General features: G+C 37.7%; 1 protein-coding gene across 3 annotated transcripts in view; it reads right to left on the bottom strand.

The window, feature by feature from the left end:
• SPAG1 (sperm associated antigen 1) overlaps positions 1-24426 on the bottom strand; it is a 43385-nt gene that overhangs the window by 8260 nt on the left and 10699 nt on the right. For 2 of the 3 annotated variants that reach the window (XM_048068682.2, XM_048068681.2), the window contains exons 5-14: positions 23768-23835; positions 22490-22608; positions 21904-22009; positions 20830-20960; positions 20057-20163; positions 16857-17019; positions 11770-12132; positions 11293-11392; positions 7618-7770; positions 3001-3176 (exon numbers count right to left, since the gene is read on the bottom strand). In XM_048068682.2, the coding sequence (XP_047924639.2) occupies positions 3001-3176; positions 7618-7770; positions 11293-11392; positions 11770-12132; positions 16857-17019; positions 20057-20163; positions 20830-20960; positions 21904-22009; positions 22490-22608; positions 23768-23835 (1486 nt within the window). The remainder of the gene's footprint in view (positions 1-3000; positions 3177-7617; positions 7771-11292; positions 11393-11769; positions 12133-16856; positions 17020-20056; positions 20164-20829; positions 20961-21903; positions 22010-22489; positions 22609-23767; positions 23836-24426) is intronic. The other variant, XM_048068683.2, reaches the window with a different exon arrangement.

The following is a 24426-nucleotide window of genomic DNA, read 5'->3' as shown; positions in this document are numbered from 1 at the left end:
AGGATCTTTATCAGTTTGCACATTGCAATGTGTGTTCCCAATCTCCCTGCTGCTCTAAGAAAGGCATGAACTAACATATACACATTTGGCACAACATATACCTTCCAATGCACCAAGTTAACAGTTTTGCTGAAAATAATGTGAATGCAAATAGACAGCTCTACACTTTTACCTCTTCCTGTCAACGTGTTCTGTGCAGTACAGAGGGATTATGCATCTCCACTGACATACTGACTTTATTTACAGTGGTGGAGATTTGATAAACAGGATTAAAGGCCTTCTAGATCTTCACCATCACACCAAAAACCGTAATTTCACCTAATATTCTTTCTGCAAGCAACTGATCCATCATAATTTTGATGTTAAACTGACAATGACAAACAAATCATCACATCAGTTAGGGTTAGTGATACATCAATAATAGTCTGTTAATGATTTCTATAAAAAAGATGCTTTCAGAGTAACCTGAAAACATAAAATATATATATATATATATTTTTTATGTTGTGTTGCTCTTCAATAATTTTCTTTCCTTCTAAACTCCACATCCTTTGTTACATGTGCTTCTGGGTTAGTCTGCATTTTTTCATTATGTTTGTAGTGGAAAACCAATCCTGACTGCAGTTTCATGTCTAAGTGTGAGCAAACAAAATTTAGTGAGCAAGCAAAAATTAGTAACATAATTCCAAGTAAATAACATTTGAAAAATCTGTTTTCTGTACCTTGCTAAAAGAATATGAGCCCCCTGCCAAGCTTCAGGTTTTAAACACTGCATATAAAGAAGACCATTTTAACCAATAATTAGGCTCAGTGAGCTATTTTAAAAAAAATATGGCAGTCTCTGATGCCAGAAAACTACATGCGGACTTGGGGAAAAATATAAATAACAATCTGAAAGCAAAGCAGATTTAAGCAGGAAACATAACTAAATTATAGCTCAAGTTGTTAGGACACAAAAAAAACAACACACAATCGTTGCAAAAAAAAATGTCAGCTACGCATAATGTTTAAATAATTACTGAATGTTATTGCTGGCACGCTTCCAGTGCCAGCTATTACCAGGGGTCTCACTGGTTTAATACAAGTCCTAGAAGGCAACCACGATCTTTGAGTTGGCCTTCAGTGAAGAAAGTGGTTACACAGCTTTCATTTACTATTTCTAAAAACAAAACCCACTCTATTTGAAATACATTTATGTAAGTTTTTTGTATCAAAATCCTGCGGACCACACTCCATGAAGATATTGATGGCTGATTTCAGTGTGTTTCAGAACAGGTTAACGTGATCATCACTAGTGTTCTGAGGAACTGCTTATCTTCATGCTTTTCACTATGATGATCTTCAAATTATCTCTCTTCACAATGTTACACAAGGTTATATAGATGTAAATTTAATCCTTACTAGTTAAAAGGTTTAGATTAAATAGGTTGGTTATACAATGAAATAAATTAAAAACAACAAATTGCATCCCTTAATAACAGGGAAAGCCTGGAGTACAATCACTACAACAAAAACAATTTTCAACCTAAGAATTTCTGTTTAATAGCAACCCATTTGTGCAAAACATCAGTTTTCTACTGTATTTCAAAAATAAATGCTAAATCCAATTACTGCCCAATCCTGAAGAGTGATAAATCAGTAATGTGCTAACAACGCATATAAGTGCTAACAACAACTGTAATGGAAATACTTAAGTCACTGGAAATTTTAAAAAGTAACATTGTTATGAATTTAATTGAACTTAAATTATACATTGATATTCTTCACGTTCCATAAGTGAAAAACAACTTTCTGTAGTTTACCATACTGTTTACCATGCTGTTTACCATACTTCAGTTTGCACTGTTATGTAGATCATACATACATTATGCTATTCTAAGTTTCTAGAACAATGCTTTATTCTTGAGAAGAACATCCAATTCTCAAAAATGCATGCATCTGTAAGTTGTCTGTTGTTCTATATCAGGTACAAATAAATTTAAAGATGATCTTTAAGGTAATATTGAAGTCCTTAAACTTGTAGGGCCCAAGAACGCAAAATATTTGTGGGCATGCATTATTTCAATAATGGATTACTAACAGACAACCACGTTACATATTTGGCGAACAATGCAGCTATTCTTTGCAGTCTCCCCTCTCTTAATCAAGGGGAGATTATCTTCAGTGCTAATTTTCTTTATATTGAAATAAACTTAAAAGGGAACCAATTAACAGTCAAGTAAGAATCAAAAATGATACAGCTGAAGACTTTGCAAGAAGAATCTTTAACATCAATAAAACAGAATCAGAAGGGTTCCTTCACTTGAATTGCTGGAGTAGAAAAAATAAAAACTCCAACAAAGGGGAAAAATCAGGAGGAACAAAGTCTCCTAAAGGAATAAAGCACTTGGTGCTTATGTATAAAAAGTCTTAAACTAACGGTTTTGAAAGGTGACTACTGAATAGTCACAGTCAAAGTTGAAATCTGTACTTAAAAACATCAGAAGTGTTATTCTGTAGCCTGTTCAGTCTACCTGAAAAGCTGAACAATACTTCCACGAACAATTAAATGATGGCTACAGATTATGCAGCGGATTATGTTACTGAGGATGGGTTTCTGGTGTTGGTCTGGGGTTGTTTGATTGATTGTTTGTTTTGGAGGGGTGAGCGGGGGGGGGGGTGGGGGGTGGAACTACATTATAACTGTAGCATGAGGTTAGGGAAACCACTGATACTTGTGGTAGGACTCAACACACTGCTGGTGAGTATTTCTGCTCTATTTTATGTGGCTTTAGAAATGACTTGCTACAAACTAAATCATCTGGACTAAAAAAATTATCATTACTGTGGTTCCTTAAAGCACATTAACCCTAATTGTACCAAAAGACCATCATCTTATTTGCCTTTTCAAAAAAATAAATATTTTCTAAAGATGCTCTTTTGACATTATTAAATTGTATTCCATTTTTCAATTAACATTATTTTCTTGTATGTATATATACTTGCATTAGCTATACGTACGATTCATCTGCAACTGTTCTTCTCCGTTCGTATCTGTAGTATTGCTTGGCTTAACCTCTGAAGTAAAATTTCCTCCATCCCACCTGTGTTGCTGAGCAGCGACTGGGACAACTGGAATCGGTGGCAGTTTCTCCCTCCAACTAGAGCCATCCTGGTCAATTAAAGTCTTTGTTATTCTGAAAAAGAAAACTCCTATCAGCATGACTTTTCATATATTTATTTAATGCTTTAATAAACTACAGCCAAATAAAATAATGCAATGTTCCAATTTTCCCCAAAACAACCGAACAGTTATCCTTAAGACTAATGAAAAAAAGTTACAGCAGTCAACACCATTGAATTAATTTATTTGATTCAGACTTTTTTTCCATTTTAAATTAAAATACTTATGCTAGTATGTAGGAGACAAGAAACTGACATCAGCTACATCTATAAATATTTAAGCAAATGACTTATTTTGCAACTAAGCTCTAACTGCTGCCTGAAACACGCAGTAAAGAAATAGAGGAAAGACATTTAATTTTGCTTAGTTTTCTTAGGTGTTCATTGGTGTTATTTGAAGCATAAGTAAAATACAATACACTCAGATATACAAGTGGTACCTAAATTTGCCAGTGTCAAGCAAAACCTCTTACACAATAATTACCTCTTACATAGCAATTTTGTAGATAACCAGTGTAGGTCATAAAGTATATACTAAATTACATTTTATACAACAGTCAAATTTTTCAAATGATCATTCTTCATCCCCATTTAAAAAGGCAAAGAAAAATATATTTGATCTTTTCAGTCTCTCTTTAACCAATGCATTTATTTTGACACGCGAGAGGTTCGAGTCAAAATGCACTTAAGTGGGAGTTTCCCATTGCTGTGATATATTTTGGAGCAAGACCTAAATAAACACGAGTAAAGCCATATAAGACTTAATGTTTCTGTTACATTTTTTGCAGTGTTTTAAAAGACAACAATCAAACAAAAAAAAAACCACACAAATTAATCTATGATGAGAATAACATTGATGTAAGTCTTCTGATATCAAAATAAACGGCTCTTAAGTTCAACTGGTGATAAGTCTAACATATGCTTTAACAAAGAAAAATCCTCAGTTCAGTAGTAAAGCAAGTCACATTGATATTATGGAAGTCATTAAACTGAAATTTGGATAATAGGTGTGTTTCCATTTAACACAAGTTTGAAAACATACTACATGAATACTCTTCAAAAAAAATTGTTACCTTGAACGTGACATGAATGAGATAAAATGAGTATAAATAACCCAAATAAAGTTTACTTCCTTGATTTTATTCTCTTTAAGTATTTGAAAAATGGCTACACACTAATAATAATAATAAATCCTCAGTGAAAGATTATGGCAATAGAGTCAAAGCAATTGGGACCAAATTCTTTTCCAATTTGGGTCTGAGAGAAGAGCCAATACAAGAAGCAGCATCTGTTCTCATATTATTTCAGACTCACGGAATGGTTAAAGTTGGCAGGGACCTCTGGAGGTCATCTGGTCCAACCCCCTGCTCAAGTAGAGACAACTACAACAGGTTGCCCAGGACCATGTCCAAGTGGACATTTATTGTAAAACAGAAATTACCAGTGTATTTCAATGATGTAGATGAAAAACACTGTTCGTGGAGCAATATAACGTGATTTTATGTATTACATAAAATGAAACATACCATTTTGAACTGAAAATAAGTTCTTCATATACAGAATATCACATTTTGTAGTATTATATCTCTGTTCCAACTCTTTCTAAGTGAACAAGACTATTTTTCTATGTATTAGCTGCACATGCCCTTTCAGGGCATTCCTCTATCTGGATGATTAGTAAGCAGTATTTTACAGGACAACAGAGAAGCTTGTCCAAGTTCTGTTTTGCTCTAATTTTCCTAAAACGTTAGGTTTTTAAAGCGTCATACAAATGCAATTGTTAAGAAAAATGTGGCATACCATCATAAATTAAATAGCCCTATGATTTACTCTTTTTTTTTGTTAGAGAAGAAAATTGTAAACTTTATAGTAAAAAGGCAATTATTTCTGTTCTGCTGCTTCTCATAGAAAGTAACAGAGTTTCAACTGTAAACCAGCATCCCACTTCCTTCCTGTCAGTTCTTTTCTACTTATCATAATGGCTTTAAAAAGTTGGACAAAAAACCTGATCTAATTCATCAAAATCAGCAGAATTTTTTGATTGATTTCTTGTAATAGGGCAGTCTCTTCTTAGAATGGCCTTCTGCAAAAATGCATACCTGTGAGCTATGGCTAATTTAACAGAGCACAGGTATCTCACAAAAAAGGTTGTGACAGATACTCATTCCCCAACACTATCACTCTAACTTGACCTAACAATCTCCTTGCAGTTTTGGAATTTATCACAAAGACATAGTCGGTACACTACAATACTCATACAGGGCTTTTATTAAAAGTTCTCAAGTTGTCTATTGCAATTTACTAACTGGCATTAAAGGGGTTGAGAGAATTTTGGAATGAAATTTCAATTTAGTAAATGGAAATGCATGAACATACTGCCCCCCATTAGAGCTTGTGTATTTCTAACAATGAAAAGCAAATAATAAAACAATCACTCAAGAGGAAATTAAAATACAAAGAAAGTCACTGATGTTCACAAAGCTAGTAAAACTACACTAATTAAAAAGTATACTTGAAAGGCATTTTCCTGTGATTTGGCACAGACCATTAAAAGATACAGTCCTTCCGATTTAACTAAAAGTCACCTCAAAATAACCAATAAAAGACTACTCATTATCATCTAACCATGACAAACACTCAAATAATTCTTTATATTTGTTCTCAGTTACCTTTTCATAAAAATATGTACTTACGTTCCTTTCTTTGTTATTTTCTTTTGGTTGTAAAATGGTCAGGTAAAGGCTTGATCTTAAAAAATTCTACTCATCTTTTACATGAGAATTATCTGAAATATCAAACCCCTTGGATTCTAAGATTTCTGGAAAGCCTGCTTAGCTAGGTAAGGGCAGAAAGACAAGCCTTAACAAGATTCAGTAAACCTGCCTTCAGACATAAGTAGGAAGATGAGTTTATCTGTCAGCTTCCTACAGGATCACCATCCAATTTCCTCCAGGAACTTAAAATCAAGTAAATCCTCCAGTAAAAGCATGCTGTTACGACCTGACATTCCTGATAAATTCATAGAGCTATTTTGGGGTTGTCCCATTAAGTTAAAAGGCAGTAGAGTAACTACAATTTTTTGGTTAAAATTCATCTTAAGAAGGTGTGTTACTTTGGAAATTAAAATCGATACTTTAGTCGACAATTTAATTTATGAACAATAAATAATTCAAAAGTAAGTCATACTAAAAGTTCAATTATGCAGGAGGTCTAGGCTCTAGAAACTAAGAATTTGCAAGCAAAAATGAATTACCAGCAGAAGAGAAGAGAAGAAGGAAGAAGCAGCTGAAATAAGGTGATGGGTTGCCAGGGAGGAAAGAGTAATGAGCAGTGAAGCTAAAAACATAAGGAAGGCCTAGAGGGGAGAAAAGGAAGAATGTTAAGGGAAAAGAAGGAAATATGCTTATTACTAAGCAAGTTACAAGTCATTGTCAGGCGAAATGTGAAAAGAATATCTGCAGATAAAATAAGCAAAGAAAAAAAAAGTACAGTAATTCACTCAGATACCAGGTCAGTCAGTTATTTCAACAAACCAAATGGGCTACTATCAATGCAGACACAGATCAGTAACTATTTGATGTGTAATCAAATGTAAGACTTCTAAGAGGAGAAGTTAAAGCAGAACTTAAAGATATCATGGCCTCTTTAATGAAGCATAGGGAATAATGTAATCACTCATGGTGTTGCCTTGAAGAGAAAAGTACTAGATTCCATTGTAAAAAAGTTACATGAATGCAGGTTTTTGCTCAACTATTAATGTCTGTTCTACTTTCATAAATATTTTTGTTCAATAAAAGAAAAAAAGGAAAGAAAAGGGAATGGAAATCCTTTCATTTGTGTATGGAAGTACTTTCTATATGTTAATGAGAATAAATTTGTATAAACACTATCATAATTGTGAACTATTGCAATATAGTTACAGAAATTGAGACATCTCTTGGTAGCAAGAGTTAATGTTGGAAGCATCAGAAATCAAGTCAAAAATAAGATTCAATTCTATTTTTTACACCTCTAAGCCTTGCAGTCAATCACTGTATCAAGCTGCTTCAGTGTCTGCACAACTGCAGCATAATGGAGGATTAACACAACATATATCTTCAACTGCTACAGGAAGAGTGCTAATATGCACAGGAATGTCAGAGAAAAGGTACGGACTTAAAATATTACTTTACATTGCGTCAAACAAATTCAGAAAGAAAAGAATTTGAAGAACCAGTGCAAAAGAAAGCCTTTTAAATAATACATTTTTGAAATAAAAAATGACCTACTGCTGATGACAATGGTGAAGCAATGGGAAAACAACTAAATGAAATAACTGGTCCACTAGTTAGAACATAGTAGTTGTGATGACCCTGTCTCAGGCATGTAGAACAGAGGGAGGGTAGGCCCCAAACAAAACTGAATTCTATTTTTCTATTTGGACCGATGAGTAGAAAATGTACAAAGTGCACTTACCTATTAACGCTATCATTTGCTGCTTGTATGCTGCTGTCTATTTGCAGAACTGTTTTATAATCAACGTATGCCTGTCGATACCGCTCCATGGACTCGTATGCCATTGCTCGTCGTAGGAGAGGCTTAAGGGAAAATGCCTGAAGCTCCAGAGCTCTGGAGAAAACAGAAGGATATGGTGTTGAAACAGAGTAACGTAAATAACAACAGCAAGAATATTTTATGGGATAGACATCTATATGGAACAATTCTGTGATTTCAGACAGGTCATACAGTAACATAACCCTGGAAAACACACTTGGGTGGTTTATTATTAATACTATTAATAATAATAAATAAGATGCAGTTATGTAATTGTTAGTGTTTTTACTACAGCTTACTCTGCTTACATCCACATTTACTACAGCTTACTCTGCTTACATCCACATCTTCCTTCTGCAGAACTAATGTTTTCCTGGTAATGTAAGTAATATAGTGACAGCTGTTAGGAAAAGTTTTTTTCCTAACATGTCTAGATCATAGAATGTCATGTCTAGATCATAGAATGGCTCAGATTGGAAGGGATCTTAAATATCGGTGGGTATATGGTGCCTACACAATTTTCAATTCTTCAATTCTTCTTACTTACGTGGAAGTATGCATGTAAAAAAACTGATCTAATAAAACATGAATGTACCCCTATTTTCAGCTATTAGGTTTGTGCCTGTCTTTTGTCGATTGGTGCCTGTTCAACAGTGAACTCAATCCCCAATACTGTGCAATGAGAACTTCTGAACACCATGTGCTTTTCCAGGAAAGTGACGAAGCAGCCCACAAAGACTTTATAGATTAAAGATTACCTTTTATTAATCAATGATTCTTGCTAATGAGACAAAAAGATAAACTGAAATACTGAAATTAGGATGAGTCTAGGCGATTAGATTTCAAAGAATCACGAGGTAATTCAGGTTCAGAGGTCCCCAGCCCAACCTTCTGCTAAAGGTCACCTCTAAGATCAGAAAGTTGCTCACAGCTTTATCCCATCAGGCCTTGAAAACCTCCAAGAAAATTTCTGCACAGCCTCTCTGGGCAGCCTGTCGCAATACCCCCGTGTTCCCATGGGGAAAAGGGAAAAGTTGTTTGTTTGTTTTTCCCTCTAACATGCAGTCAGAACCTCTTGGGTTCCTTTTCACCTGTTGCCACTTGTCCACCCACAACGTACTGCCAGAAAAAGCCAGGCTCCATCTTCTGGACAATCTCCTCACAGGTTCTGGCAGACTGCTGCTAGGACCTCCTGAAGCCATTCTTTAAGCTGAACAAACCCAGTTTCCTTAGTTTTTCCAGGGAAGTGTTCCAGAGCCCACAGCCTCCTCAGCAACACTTCACTGAACTCACTCCAGTTGATCAGTATCTTTCTTGTACTGGGAAAGCCAAAAACCAAAACAGTATCATAGATGTTATCTATCATATGCAGAGTACAGGGGGATAATCACTTTCCCTCCATCCACTGGCTATGCTCCTCTTTATATGGCCCAAGATGCTGTTGGCCTTTTTTGCTGTAACTTAGTTTTTCTCCATCACTCTTCCATTAACAATAAAGAAACAATGATTTCCAGAACAAACATTTCCATTTCATAAGCATTTCCAGCACTCCACTTCTCCTTATCCTGCTGAAAGCGTTTGCAAAATACAACAGCATGACATCACGGCCGTTAAAAAACCTCTACAAAAATGCTTCCCATTGTGTAACTCAGACAAAAAATAACACAATTTCCAGGTCCCTAAAACTGAGAAAGAAGAAAAAACCCACAAATACACTCAGGGACTGAAGACACTGTTTGAAGAATAGTATCAGTGGGAATGGAAAACTCCCTTTTCATGGCAGAATATAAAGATAAAACTTAGATACTCTCTACAATTACCTTAAAGGAGGCTATAGTGAGGTGGGACTGGTCTCTCCTCCCAAGCAGTAAGCAATAGGACAATAGGAAATAGCCTTAAGTTGCGCCGGGGAGGTTTAGGTAGGGTATTAGGGAAAATATCTTCATTGAAAGGATTGTGAGGCATTGGAACAGGCTGCCCAGGGAATTGGTTGAGTCACCATCCCTGGAGGTCTTCGAAAAACTTGGAGACCTTAGTGACATGGTTTAATGATGGACTTGGCAGTGCTAGGTTAAAGGTTGGACTAGATGATCTTAGAGGTCTCTTCCAACCTAAATGATTCTACTCTATGATAATACATCCATGAACCAAGCAACACCAGTATATTAAATAAGAGAAAATAATATTAGCACATAGGAACCCTGTTTCACTCTCTGTAGAAAGAAATACAGGCACTCCAAATTACAGTCTTGAGACAGAGACATCCAACAAAGTTTTTTTTTTTTTTTGACAAACTTCTAAGCCCTAAGTAGCTAAAACTTAATAAACATTCAATAATTTTATATACTTTCTGTATCGCAAATGTAAGCACTACGCCATTTTTTACTTCGATGATATCAAGTAACCTCTTCATAGATTATCCCTTTTGTTGTGTTGCCTAGAGTGGATTTAATTGACATTGCCTAATTTCTGTGTTTGAAGTTTTGCGGTTCTGCCTCCCAGTTTCTACATTCTTTCTACCTCTGCTGCGCTCACTAAGCATTATGGGTCATCGTGGATCCAGAAAATATGCATGAGATTAAAATACTATGTAAGTAATAAGAAAACCAAGCTTCCAATCACTAAGAATAAAAAAAAAACCCAAACCTTTGTATTACTGACTTTGGCTGAAGTCCTACATACTAGAAACCTCCTGAACTGAAGAATGTCATGGCACTTAAGTATGCCATCTTGTCTCATCAGCAAGCCATCTATGATCCTGCATCTACTTTAACAAAATGCTGATAGCAAGTCAATTTTTTCAGATGACATTTTCAAAAATCTTTTTCATCAGGCAGAATTTATACAGTAAGTCAAATATTCAGTTAATATAAAGTTACATACATACTTTAGATTTAGTTGTTTTTTTTTTTTTAATAGTTGGGTTCAACTATATTAATTAAAAAAAAAAAAAGAATTCTGACCATCTTGGGCTCCTCTTTGGCCCTTTAAGCCTCAGTCTTACTAGTGCTATTTAAGAAATTACAGCAAAAGACATCTGGAAATACACCAATAATTTAGTTGACAGCAGTGTTAGGAAGTTACTGAAGGTGTCTGATCTTTCACACCTGCGTCCTTAAAAGCCACCATAAGCAGACGGATTTTAGCTCAATTCCTTAACAACTGTAATCACTGTTCCTAACTATGCTGAGTTTATATTAAAAAACAAACAAGCAAACAAACAAACATAGAACACACACATTCACCACACAGATGCTTGAAAGTCATTTCCAGCACTATGATAAGCAGTTGGTTTAACAAAATTTTTACATATGGGTTACCATAGAGCATTACTGAAGTAAGCCTGCTTTTATAATAAAGATTTTAAGCTTTCTATGCATATTTGTGAATATGATACGTCTAACAACAGCCTTCACACACTAAGAAAGCAAACTAAAACTTACTCTCTCCCTAGGTTTCATGTGATTGTTTTCATAAATGAAAAATAAACTTATCTGTCATTCAGGCAGGGCTTCAAAGTGCAATAACAAGATATCACTTAAAGTGTTTAATCATCATCAGGAATGTTGTTGCTCTACATAGGAGGTTGCAATTTACCTGTTACAATCCTGAATACAGTCACTGCAGTTGCCTTCTTTGAGGTAACACGCTGCTCTGTTCGAGTACAAGATACTTAAATCATCTGGAATTTGTTTCCCTAAAAGAAGTCACAATTAAAATCAAAGACCACTCTAAAACGACACTGCAGAATTAATGTAGCTGCACAGAGCAAGTTGTACTGCAGTGATGCAGTTTGCTGATGCAAAGCTGTAAGGAGCTTTCCTTTATCATGTCACTGAGAATATGGAGTTATTCAAACATAAAGAAATGCAAACATCTCTGTCCCAAGGAAGTTAGAAGATTACTTCACTCATCTTCCTACATTTTGTATTACATGAATTGGCTTCTATTGCCAATGACGAAGTAATACGGCACAGTAACTCCTGCCAAAAATCCAGGGATAGGCTCGGTGACTTCACTTCTAGTTCCCTTAAACCACCTACATACGGTTTAAGCAGAAGGTATCACACTCACCTAGACCAACGACGTGTTCAATGGCTTCGGAATATCTGAGCACAGCTTCTCCGAACTGTCCTCCCTTAAACAGCTCGTTTCCTTCCCTTTTCAGTTCCGCTGCAGCCGGCGGGAGCGAGGTGGACCCGTCCCCGTGCGCCCCGGGGGGCTGCTGCTCTGCGGGGCTCCCCCTCGCCCCCTCGCCGTTCGAGTAGCCATCGGCTTCACCTTGCTGCTCCGGCCTCTGCGCGCCTTCCTCGGCCGTGCCCTTGGGGTCGGCGGTGCCGGCGGGGTCCCTGCGCTGCTCCCTGCCCTCGGCCTTGGCGCCGTGCGCCTTCCTCTGCGCGCTGCCCATGGCGGCCGGGCCGGCTGCCTGCCGGCGCCCTGCGGGGAGCCAAGGGGCGGCTGAGGAGCGAAGCCCCGCCCGCCGCGGGGGGGGCGCCCCGCCCGCACCACGCCGCGCCTCACGCAGAGGGGTACCCGGGGAAGGGCGGGGAGGGGGGGGGAAAGTTAAGGAGTTTGGACGAAACGACCAAATACACACTCTAAAGAATTTTAGTTCACGTTAGTAATGAGGGAACCGACTTTAAAATGGAAGGGCTGTCAAAAATCAAAAGCTCTTGGATACCCTGAAAGGAATATTTGAAGCGTATTTATGTAACGGGTGACATCTTTCACTGGGAATGAATTCTCAGCTATTTGAGGTATTTCTCCTTCAGAAGCATGGCACAAAAATAACGGTGGCACAAGGAAAAGCAAAATATTTCAGCTCGCGGAATCACAGATGTTCCTTCCAACCCCTGAGGATCATTGAGTCCCCCCCTGCTAAAAGCAGATTCCCTACAGCAGGTTGAGCAGGAAAGTGTCCAGGGGGTCTTGAATATCTCCAGAGCAGGAGCCTCCACAACCTCTCAGGGCAGCCTGTTCCAGAGCTCTGTCACCCTCACTGTAAAGAAGTTCTCACATTTGTGTGGAACCTCCTGTGTTCCAGTTTTTAGCCAGTACCTCTTGTCCTACCGCTGCACATCACTGAGAAGAGCCTGGCCACAAAGTCCAGCTCACAACGAATTCATCTATGCTGAAGTCAGGTTCCAATGCTTTAACTGCTCTGGAATAGCTATATTTGAAGGCAACTGTGATGGTCCAAATCTCTAGAGATTAATGTTTAATAATTTTTTTTTTCTTTTGTGCCACACACTGTCAGTAAATCTGTTTTGGATTACATCTTCTTGGTTTGTACCTGGATTTTTCTAAACCAGAATATATAATAAAGAGATTTCTTAAATAATTCTGATCTCTGACTGCTGCAGTGCAGTAGTAAAGAATGAAAAAAGACTTACTGATCAACATTTATGCTGACACGGTAACTGAGGAGTTTTCTTAACTTCAAGAAATTCATTACAAATTAAATTCTAGAGTTAATTTTCAATGCTGTTTATTTTAACATGATCTGATTTCTCATATTGCAAGCTTTCAATAGAGCCTAAAAGCTACAGTGGGTTGGGCCCTGTTGTGCTAGACATTATACCAATCAATTATAAATGAGAGTTCCTTCTTCACAGAATTTACAATTCTAAAAATTAGAAATAGAAAATGAAAAAGCACACTGGAAGGAGGAACAGGGAATACAGAATAATTATGGTTATGGATAACAAGGTGGCCAAATGTCCTTGTACAAGACCCCATCAATAAGGCTTGTAACCATAAGGAGAACAGACACAGTGACTTATTCAAGGCCACAGTGTCAAAGAAACTTTCTATTACAGTAAAAGTCTGGTCACAGATTACTACAAATTAAGATTTGGGTAGATGCATATTCATATATGGCATAAAGGCCAAGTGAGAGAGTATACAGAGCTGCTGCCACTAAGTATCAAGAAACAGATAACATCTCAATTATATTAGAGGCTCAGTGGTAGAGGAGAGCATAAAGCAATGCCAAAAATACATCAGCAAGCACAACTGATCACTTGAGTAGGAAAAAGCTCTAATTGTCTCCTACCCAATATGTATTGCTCCTAAACAAATCAGAAACTTCAAAATGCAAATCAAGACCTCACTCACTGTTCCCTGTGAAAAACCATGACATTAACACCTATGTTGAAGAACTATCTGTAGCATCAAATAAATCTTCCGTTATTCCACGTGGAATAATTCAAGAAGTGAAAATAAGAACCCAGTCCATTACATAAAAAAATTTGTCCAGGTCCTTCTGGATGGCATCTTTAGACCTGCACAGGCTGGAGAGTTGGGCAGAGAGGAACCTCATGAAACTCCACAAAGACAAGTGCAGGGTCCTTCACCTAGGGAGGAATAACCCTTTGGCCATTACAGGCTGCTGGAAAGCAGCTCTGTGGAAAGAGACCTGGGGGTCCTGGTGGACAGTAGGTTGTTAATGAGCCAGCCACGTGCCCTTGAGGCCAAGAAGGCCAATGAGATCCTGGGTTGCATTAGGAAGAGCATTGCCAGCAGGTCAAGGGAGGTGATCCTGCTCCTCTGCTCAGCCCTGGTGAGGCCATACCTGAAGTATTGAGTCCAGCTCTGGGCTCTCCAGTACAAGAAGGAAATGGAGCTACTAGAGCAAGTCCAGAGAAGGGGTACTAAGACGATTAGGGGACTGGAGCATCTGTCATATGAAGAGAGACTGAGAGCAGGGAGGGTGTCAAGAAGATGCAGCCAGAATCTTTTCAGTGGTGCCCAGTGACAGGATGAGAGGCAACGGGCACAAACTGAAACACACTGAAAGTTCTAGCTGATTATGAGAAAACACTTCTGTACTGTGAGGGTGACGGAGCACTGGAACAAGTTGCCCAGAGAGGCTGGGGAGTCTCTCCTTTGGAGACATTCAAAACCTGCCTCAGTGTGATCCTGTGCAACGTGCTCTAGGTGACCTTGCTTGGCGGGTGAGGTGGACTAGATGATCTCCAGAGGTAATTAATTTGGTACTATGAAGTAGAAAACAGACTGATAAAAAAAATCACAAAATAATTCTCTGTAAACAACTTTTGTGGCATCCAGTAAATTTAATACCACACAGGAAGTGAAACTAGAAGACTAAGATGCTTAGTCTGCTTACTGCTGTTCACAGAGCATATCAAATTTATTCAACAGCTGAATTTACTTTGTTTCCAGATATACTTTAAAACCCACAGTAATCTATGAAGATGCTTGCCTCCTAAATCTTAAAAATACTTACGTATATCACATGAACACCTTACACTGATGGCAGTTGACAATCTTCCCTACATTCAAAAGCCTAACCTTTCATCAGATGAATGGGAGCCTTCCTGTGGATCTAAAAGGCACTTAGTCATCTGAATGCTCCCAATGGCAAGCAACCCCTACATTACCTATATATAATGTTAGGGACACGATCCATCCTTTCCTCCAGGGTATTAGCTGAGAAGACTTTTAGCTGAGAAGACTTAGTGGAAACCTACTGGTTTTGAAAAATATATTTTGCCTAAACTCTTGTGCAAACAATGCATTACTAATTCACACATTTAGAGACTAATATTCACAATTAAGTGGAACATCTTGACTACTGGAAAACTAACAGGCTGATTTTAATTTCAAGACAAAGAACTACGTAAGCCATAGAAAACACAAAAGCCACAGCTGTCTGTGGCCAAATTCCCTTAAAGAACCAACAGAAAGGAGAAAAGGGTGGAAATCAACAAAGGGATGTTATTCTGTGGCAGGCTGGAGTCTAGACATGCAGCTGAACCCAAAAGCAAGCCTCAGAAATTTCTGCTACCCCACTTCCTCCTGAAGTCATGCATTCTGATTAAGCCAGCAGTTTCATCTCAGCAGTCTTGCAGTTAATCACACACTAATACCGGAACAGGAGCTGCACTTCAACTGCTTGTGAGCTACAAACAGTACAAGAATTACAGGTTGTTTACCTCTAATATATACTTTCAGTGCATGCAGATGACCTCATATTAAAAAAACAAAACAAGAACAAATTTGAAACTGTTTTCAAAAACAACAACAAAAAAATCAAGTGCCACTTGATCAGTTTTAGGCCCTTTGATCCAATTGAGAGAGGAAAAATGCAGAAGAAAAAAATGATGGTAGGAAGGCAGAAGAATTGTACAAGATAAAGATCTAAGGAACACAAGATGTTCTCTAATCTCAGAATACTCACAGGGTACACATCAAAGGAAAGGTATAAAATTATACAGGACACAGGGAGGAAGGTGACTTTTAGTAACATTTTTCCATTTGCATTTGTTATACCTTTCTTAGAAATATTTTAAAAAATGTCTAACAAAACTGGATTCTAGACTTCCTGTTCAGATCTACTTTAAGTAGTGAATGTAGAGAGATCTGGACAGATTAGAGAGCTGGGCAATCGCCAGGAGGGCCAACCGTATCCTGGGGTGCATCAAGCATGGCATTGATGGGCAGTCGAGGGAAGTGACTGCTCTGCTCTGCGCTGGTGTGGCCTCACCTTGAGTACTGTGTGCAGTTCTGGGCACCGCAGTACAAAAAGGATGTGACACTACTGGAGAGTGCTCAGAGAAGGGCTACTAAGATGGTGAAGGGCTTAGAGGGGAAGATGTATGAGAAGCGGCTGAGGTCACTTGGCCTGTTCAGCCTGGAAAAGAAGAGGCTGAGGGGAGACCTCATCACGGTTTACAGCTTCCTCATGAGGGGGAGTGGAGGGCCAAGTGACGATCTATTCTCTTTAGTCACCAGTGATAGGACCCGAGGGAACGGTGTCAAGCTGCACCAGGGGAGGTTCAGGCTGGATATCAGGAAGAGGTTCTTCACCAAGAGGGATGTCGTGCACTGGAACAAGCTCCCCAGGGACACAGGCACAGCACCAAGCCTGTCAGAGTTTAAGAAGCATTTGGACTGTGCTCTTAGTCATATGGTCTGAATTTTTGGGTAGACTTGTGTGGTGCCAGGAGTTGGACTCGATGATCCTTATGGTTCCCTTCCAACTCAGAGTATTCTATGATTCTATGTATTTTTAGTCTTCAAACAGAGGAAATTATTTGCAAGCAAGTATGGATGAATTTTGTGAATGAAGATTATAATATCAAAGGCAACAATTTTTTCTTCAGCTTAAAATTAAACAGGAAATGACACGACATTACCTTTATCTCCACTGCTTCTTCCACATTCCTCTGCATTTTCTCCTCTTTCTTCACTACCTTCAGAATCCTCTATCTCTTCAATAAGTATTCTTTTTCCTTTGCCTTCAGTCTTAGAGACAGGCTTTAAACCTTTCAGTTTCTTTTCAGTCTCTAGCAGATTTTTCTGCAACGGAGAAATAAACAGTAATAGAAGAAGACTTTTTTTTTATACGTATATAAATTGTAATTTATACCCAGAAAGTACACACTGTTAAATAATACATATAAGGTCCTGAATATATAATTATCCTGATAAATGTTACCAATACAAAAAAGAGAAAATAAATGTGACTTTTCCAAGAGTGAGTATCAAAACCAAGATTAACACTCAATTTCTGTCTCTTAGAAACTTAATTAGAAGATACCACACAAATGCATACATTCTTTTCTTTGCTTAAGCATAGATAAATAAATAGATGTAGATTGTATTATTGTGATATCTGGCATGGTCTACTCAGAAGAGACCCATGGAAAACAGGCTCTTTCCAGAATCCCTGAAAAAACCCAAAAACATCAAAAGTTTTTATCAAAACTTATGCTATCAGGAACTCAGCGTCTGATAGATATTTGATGGACTAATGTAACTGATGGAACTAGAACCAAAAGAGACAACAATTTCTTAGCAGTGTAGCAGAAGGACACTGTTGAATAATGAAAAGCTTTGCTCCTCGTGTAAGAACTGCAAATTAGCTAATCAGACAGCCTCTCATTTCCATAAACATTTTTGGATGAATCAAAAAAAATGCTCCAACTGCACTTCATGCTTTCAGAGCAGAGTAAGACACACCCAATATTATGCTCTATTCTGTTTTGTATTCAGTGCTCTGTGAGGAAGTGCCATTTCAGTACTCACTTCAACAAGAAAAAGATAAAGGACAGGAAAAAGCAAAGATTCATGTGGAAAAGTGCACTGAAAAACTCCAGTTACTGACAAGCAAAAAAATCAGTGACTCAGCATATAAACATTCACTCTGCATGTGTTCCGTGTATTTTTAATTAGCTCAAGAGGCTTTTGAGGATCCTTCAAGCAGAGTAACTCAAAAAAAAACAACACCACACTGTGTCACCTATAGATGTCTCAGCCAAGGCAAAAAAGCTGGCACAGATAAGGACAGACATTTGCTTTCAGCAACAGCAGCATTATACTCAGCAAAGGTATTAACGTATTTGGATCCCTGGAAGAGTGTACTCACAACGAGTATCATATGTCTGGTATTATAATAAGTCTCAGCATAGCCTTTGCACAAAGACTTTTGTGGAGTTTGTCAGCACAGACTCAGAAGCTATTTAGTGCTTCAGTCTTGTAAAGGTGAAGACAAACAAAAGTGCTCTTTCAGAAGTCAAATCTAGAGATGTGTTCGAAAAGAGAAAAAGAGGAAAAAAACAGGCAGGTTGATTCCTTGGTTGATGTGAACTCTGGAACTATTCTGGACAGGAATTTAGCTGCAAGAACACCCCAATGGGCATGAACGCAGTAGGTGGTGAACTTGATGCACAGGCTTGGACCTCCCTAAATTTTCTGGTGCAAGCAATAGCAGTATTGGATCGAGTAACTCCACAGAAAGAAGTACTAATCAGTAAGCTGCTAGCAGCTTAAAGCGTGCAACAATAAGAGCTAAATGGAATTCATGTGATGAGGCAACTGCACAGCATCCAGGAGTCATATGTTATAAAATTGGGGGGTAGCAGTATGATGGACTCCTAATTAACAGGTGAAGAGCAGTTTAGTATCAAAACTGCCTAGTACGGAAGATTCTCAGGACAGGTAGCATCCAAATTAAAGGACTGGGTTCTCAGCCACAAAACACCCTTAAGAAAATACCAATGGAAGGATACAAACCAATCTTTTTCTACAAGGACCACATCCTGACCTTGAGTTTTCAAAGAAAGCATCCTGCTTTCTTAAGCCCAGAACTGACCTAGAAGGATCTATGTTTATAAGAAGGTATGCAAGGCTTTTCAAAGAATCATAGAATCATAGAACGGTTTGGCTTGGAGGGACCTTAAAGATCATCTAGTTCAAACCCCAGCCATGGGTGAGGACACCTCCCACTAGATCATGTTGCTCAAAGCCCCATCCAGCCTGACTCTGAACACTTCCAAAGACAGGGCATCCGCAGCTTCTCTGGGCAACCTGTGCCACCCTCAGAGTAAATGATTTCTTCTGAATATCTGATCTAAGTCTACCTTTTTTTAGTTTAAAACCAATACCCCTTGCCCTCCCACTACACCCCCTGACAAGGAGTCCCTTCCCCAGCTTTCCAGTAAGCCCTTTAGGTACTGGAAGGCTGCAATGAAGTCTCCCCAGTGCATTTTCTTCTCCGGGCTGTACTACCCCAATTTTCTCAGCCTGTCTTCATAGGAGAAGTGCTCAAGCCCTCTGTGGCCCTCCTATGGACATGTTCCACTATACCCATGTTCTTCTTGTGCTGGGGAACCCAGAGCTGAACGCAGTACTCTAGGTGGGGTCTCAAGGGAGCAGAGTAGAGAGGGAGAATCACCTCCTGCTGGTCATTCTTCTTTTGGTGCAGCCCAGAATACGGCAGGCTTTCTGGGCTGCAAGTGCATGTTGCCGGCTCACACTGAGCTTCTCATCAACCAACACCCCAGGTCCTGCTCCTCAGGGCTGCTCTCAATCCATTAATTTTCATTCTAGCATGGAGATGAGAGATGAGTATTTATAACATCACACTGAAGTGAGACCAGAACCCAGGTCTTCCCCTTTCAGGTTAACTTGATCAGCACAATAGAAGTCTAGCATCTCCTTTGATTTTTTTCTTGTGAATTATGTGTCAAACTTCAAATATTCCTACCCCAGTGGATATTTTGGCACAAATTTCCAAGTAACTTTGATCAGCCAATGAACTAATACTGTAAGCATGTTCAGCAGCTAAATTTTAGGCACCTAAATTACTTTAATACAGAACACTTCCGTGCTTATATGTTCTAACAATTAAGTAGCAAATAGAATATTTGATCACATTCAGGTACCTAATTTCCGTCACAGGCTGCTAAGTGGTGTTTGGAAACTGATCACTGGCACAGTAGATCGATCATGTCCTCAGAACTCATATTCAAATCAAACGATATAAATGGTATGCACTTTATCCTACAACTGCTTACAACCTTTTTCTAGTCATCTGTGGGTCATGTATCTTTACCTTAGCTACAGCGTTTTCTGGTTCAATGCACAATACTTTGTTCAGATCCTCTATAGCAGTCTCGTAATTCTTCAGCTGATTGTTAACAGTGGCACGGCGCATCAGAGCTACAAAGGGACAGAGTATTGTATATACTTTAAAAGCATAAAGTGGATAACTAGGCTATTTTTCTAGACATATGAAGTATAAGTGTATGAACTGTAAGTGTAAACAATTTTTAAGATTCTGAGTTTACTTCATGATGACTCTATATTACTAATTACTGTTCTCTTGATTGTTTTTAATGATGTAATTTCACTTGCTGAGATAGCAATCATGACTTGTAAAACACCTTCTCATATTTTTCCAATTTGTCTGCTCCTCAAATGCAAATACTGTATTCAGGCTGCATTCAAGCCTTTGTCTTCAGAAAGGATTAAATCAGCAACTTTCATTGTTTACAGGTTGCTTGTAAGGTGATTAATACTTCAGTGTTGTCATTATGTAAACAACATATTGCACAAATACAAGAGCACTTATTGCCATCATATAAAAAATGAGTTGCTCCATGCTTCTGCTTAAGTATAGCCATTACAGATCAACAGGATGGACTGTAAAAAAACATCCCTGACCCCCCAAATACTGTTAAAATTATTTTGGGGAGCTAATTTCCTCCTTCTTCATACTTGGAACTGATCTAAAGCTCAGTGAAAACAAGAACATGAATAGATAAAAACCATTTTATTTGCTAGAAATAAACTAATACATAAAGGCACATTTATGTTAAACTTTACCTTTTACGTTGTTAGGTTCCATATCTAACACCTTCTCACAATCCTGCAAAGCACTGTCCCAGTCCTGAAGTTTTATTTCTGCTTGAGCTTTGTTATTGTATGCAGCTGCAGTGGGTAGTACTGATATACTCCTGAAAAAGATGACCATGATGCGCTCATCGTTAGAAAGCCTGAATGTAGAATCATAGAATCATTAAGGTTGGAAAAGACCTCTAAGATCATCTAGTCCAACCATCCACCTACCACCAATAATGCCTACTAAACCATGTCCCTAAGCACCACATGTACTCTTTCCTTAACAACCTCCAGGGATGACAACTACACCATTTCCCTGGGCAACCCGTTCCAACGCCTAATCACTCTCAGTGAAGAAATTTTTCCTAATATCCAACCTGAACCTCCCCTGGAGCAATCCGAGGCCATTCCCTCTTGTCCTATCGCTTGGTGCCTGGGAGAAGAGGCCAACCCTCACCTCATCACAACCTCCTTTCAGACAGTTGTGGAGAGCAATAAGGTCTCCCCTGAGCCTCCTCTTCTCCAGACCAAACAATCCTAGTTCCCACAGCTGCTCCTCCTAACACTTATGTTCCAGACCCTGCACCAGCTTCATTACCGTTCTCTGGACAAGCTCCAGGGCCTTGATGTCTTTCTTATATTGAGGGGCCCATGATTAAGCTGCACACAATGATTTTTAGTTCTCCTAAACAGACGTTATTAAATCAATTTTAATTAAAAACACCTGAGATAATACTACCAATATGATTACTTCAAAGAAATTTCTAATTAATTTATTTTCTCCACCCACTCTTTATCATTTTATTTTTGTCAACCTGCCCTTGAATCTCAATGGTTTTGAAAAATCTGAGTAACTCTGTGACACCTGCAAGTTGTCCTATCACTATTCATCCACTTCTTCCTGATAAATAAAAAAATCAGTATCAGGATGCAACAGCGCTTTAAGTATTCTTCTGTAAGACCTTTTTGCAATGTTGAAAATAATCTAATTGTCCTACTGCTCTAAAAATAATGTTCACAAGTAACAATAATTAGAATAATACAATAGTATATACTCACCGAGTGTAATATGTCACTGCTTCCATGTAATCTCCACTGGCAAAAGCTTCGTTGCCCTTTTCTTTTTCACGAGTAGCAATAAAGACCTTCTCTTTCTTTGTCATGCCTAGAAAAAAATTTATACATCACAACAATTAATGACTTGCACAGATGCAATCACAACATTGTCAGCTAAAATACTTTGAATGCCATATTCTTTAAATTACTTTTAAAACAATCAGTATTATGAAAAGACAATTTTTATTACGTTTTCTATAATAAAAAACTAAATTATTTTTATATGCATACAATTCAGAACACGAGATGAAAGAGGTTACCCTACCATTGAATTATAATAGCAGAAGTGTGCTTTATATTTTTAACTGGCTCTCTCAACCTAAATGCAACAAATATTTTAACTGATTTATTAACTGATTTATTTTTTTTTAAATATGGCTTCACTTGCAGTTGACCTCCTAAGAACTTTTATAATCTCTAGGTGCCAAAAAATATAGACAATTTTACCTCTATTTTACTTCTTCAATTTAGATTCACACTCTATAACACAGCATTACAGTTAAAGAAAAAAATATTTCTAAGGCATTACCAGTTGTGTCTATTTTCTTTTCAATTAGAGGTAGACTTGGCCTATTAAAGAATCTTGATTTTGAGTTATTTTCTTCACCTCCTTCATCAATTTTAGAACACTCCTTTTCCACATCAAACCTTAAATTAATAAAAGTGACAAATACAATAATGTTGCACAGTAAAAGTCCTCTACTAATAGAAAGCCATACTTTATATTTCCATTTTAAACCAGAGGTAAGCAGGCATAAAGGCAGTGTTCAATTATCCTTGACTAGTTAGGAAAAATAAAAAGTTTAGTGTTATCTCCTTTCCTCATGTTATTTTTTCCATTTCTCCTGCATATATATTACCATTCCTTTTCCCATCCCTTCTGCTCAAAACCAAAAAACAAACAAAAAAAGTCTACCAACCCCCCTTCTCACCATCTCCAGCAAAAGACAGGTGAAGTTTATGAAACTGTATCTTCAGGTTTGATTCCACTTCTATCAAACACCGGTATTAACCTTTGTTAAAAACACTGAAGAAATGTCTTTGAAGTGATTAATAGTGTAATTTGAGAGAAATTTGAAAATATTCTCAGACACTTCCAAGATTACAATGAAACAGCTTTTGAAAACAGTGTATAGGAATTTATATTGAATAAATATTGCAGCTATAATCCTACAAAAATATACAGTAATAACCAATTCCTACACTAAACTTTTCTGTTATGACTATGGAAGATAGCCTTTGCTTTTCACAATAGTATTCTCACTCTGATTCTACAACATCTTTTAAGGAGTTAGAGGGAAGCCACTAGTGCAAAAAACAGAAGTATGTGCTTTGCGCCTTCCACAGTCAATAATATGGAGGCATCAATCTGTCATCCAACTGGGGAGGGTAATATGCCACTATTACATTCTTTCAAAAAAATGATAAATTAAGCTATTTTTAATTCCCTTTTCTTAATGTACCTCCATAGACTTGTATCTAAGATGCTGAAAGAAAAAAAAGAAAACTGAAACAAAAACATATTTTATTTATATTTTCTGTTGACTTGTTATACTACACAACACTTGAACAGAAAATACAAGACAACCTGTTTTCAGTTAGCAGCACCACAATGCATCATTTGCTATTTAACAGAACATTTATTATGAAAAACATAAGTTTTACTGAATCGTTACAATTCCCTGAAAAGTTAATATTATGATTCTGGAAAATATTTAAACAACAATCCCCCTTCCCCCAACTGTGTTCCATTATAAAATAAATAAATAAGTTAATTAAAAAAATAAATATAAAGGGCTTAACATACTTGTCCCATTCACTGTAATCCCGTGGTATGTTTTTCTTGTATCTTTGTTTGTTTTGTAATTTTTCATTCTGAAAGAGAAACAACCAGCCTGTAAGCCTATACGACAATTTTCAAAATAGGAAATTCAGCTTTTTTTTTTTTTAATTTCTGCAATACATATCCATGCTAATTAACACTGTTCATGACTAATTTCAGCATAGTCTTGAAAATTTCATTCATCTTGCTTTAAAGAACATCTTTATGTATTTGATGGATCATTGTAATCTGAGTCTCACACTTCCTCTCCACTGCCCTGTTATGTGTCACAGAGGTGCTGGATAAAACTTTCAGGTAGAAGAGACTGCTCTTCCTAATTAGTATCTCGTGTTGCCATCTTCTAAACCATCCTTCCAATACAGCAATGAACTCTTCTTACTCTTGGAAAACCCCAGCCTTGTAATGCGATGTTTATCACTGAGATTGAATCAGTAACCTCATTTTAGCCTTGTCATTCCCAAGAGAATGCAATGCACAGATTCTGACAGCCCCTGGAGCCCTCTGAACAAACTTAAAATAAAAATCTGGTTTGACTCATAGATAGTGTTTGTACTTATTTGACACACTCCAATCAAGCTAAATCCCAAGATGATTTACTCTCATTCTAGGTTTCAGACAACGTC

This window comes from Anser cygnoides, chromosome 2 (genome assembly GCF_040182565.1).
Source record: "Anser cygnoides isolate HZ-2024a breed goose chromosome 2, Taihu_goose_T2T_genome, whole genome shotgun sequence".
Lineage (NCBI taxonomy): Eukaryota > Metazoa > Chordata > Aves > Anseriformes > Anatidae > Anser > Anser cygnoides.
Note: the sequence above shows the minus strand (reverse complement) of the source record. Positions and strands in the feature narration are given on the sequence as shown.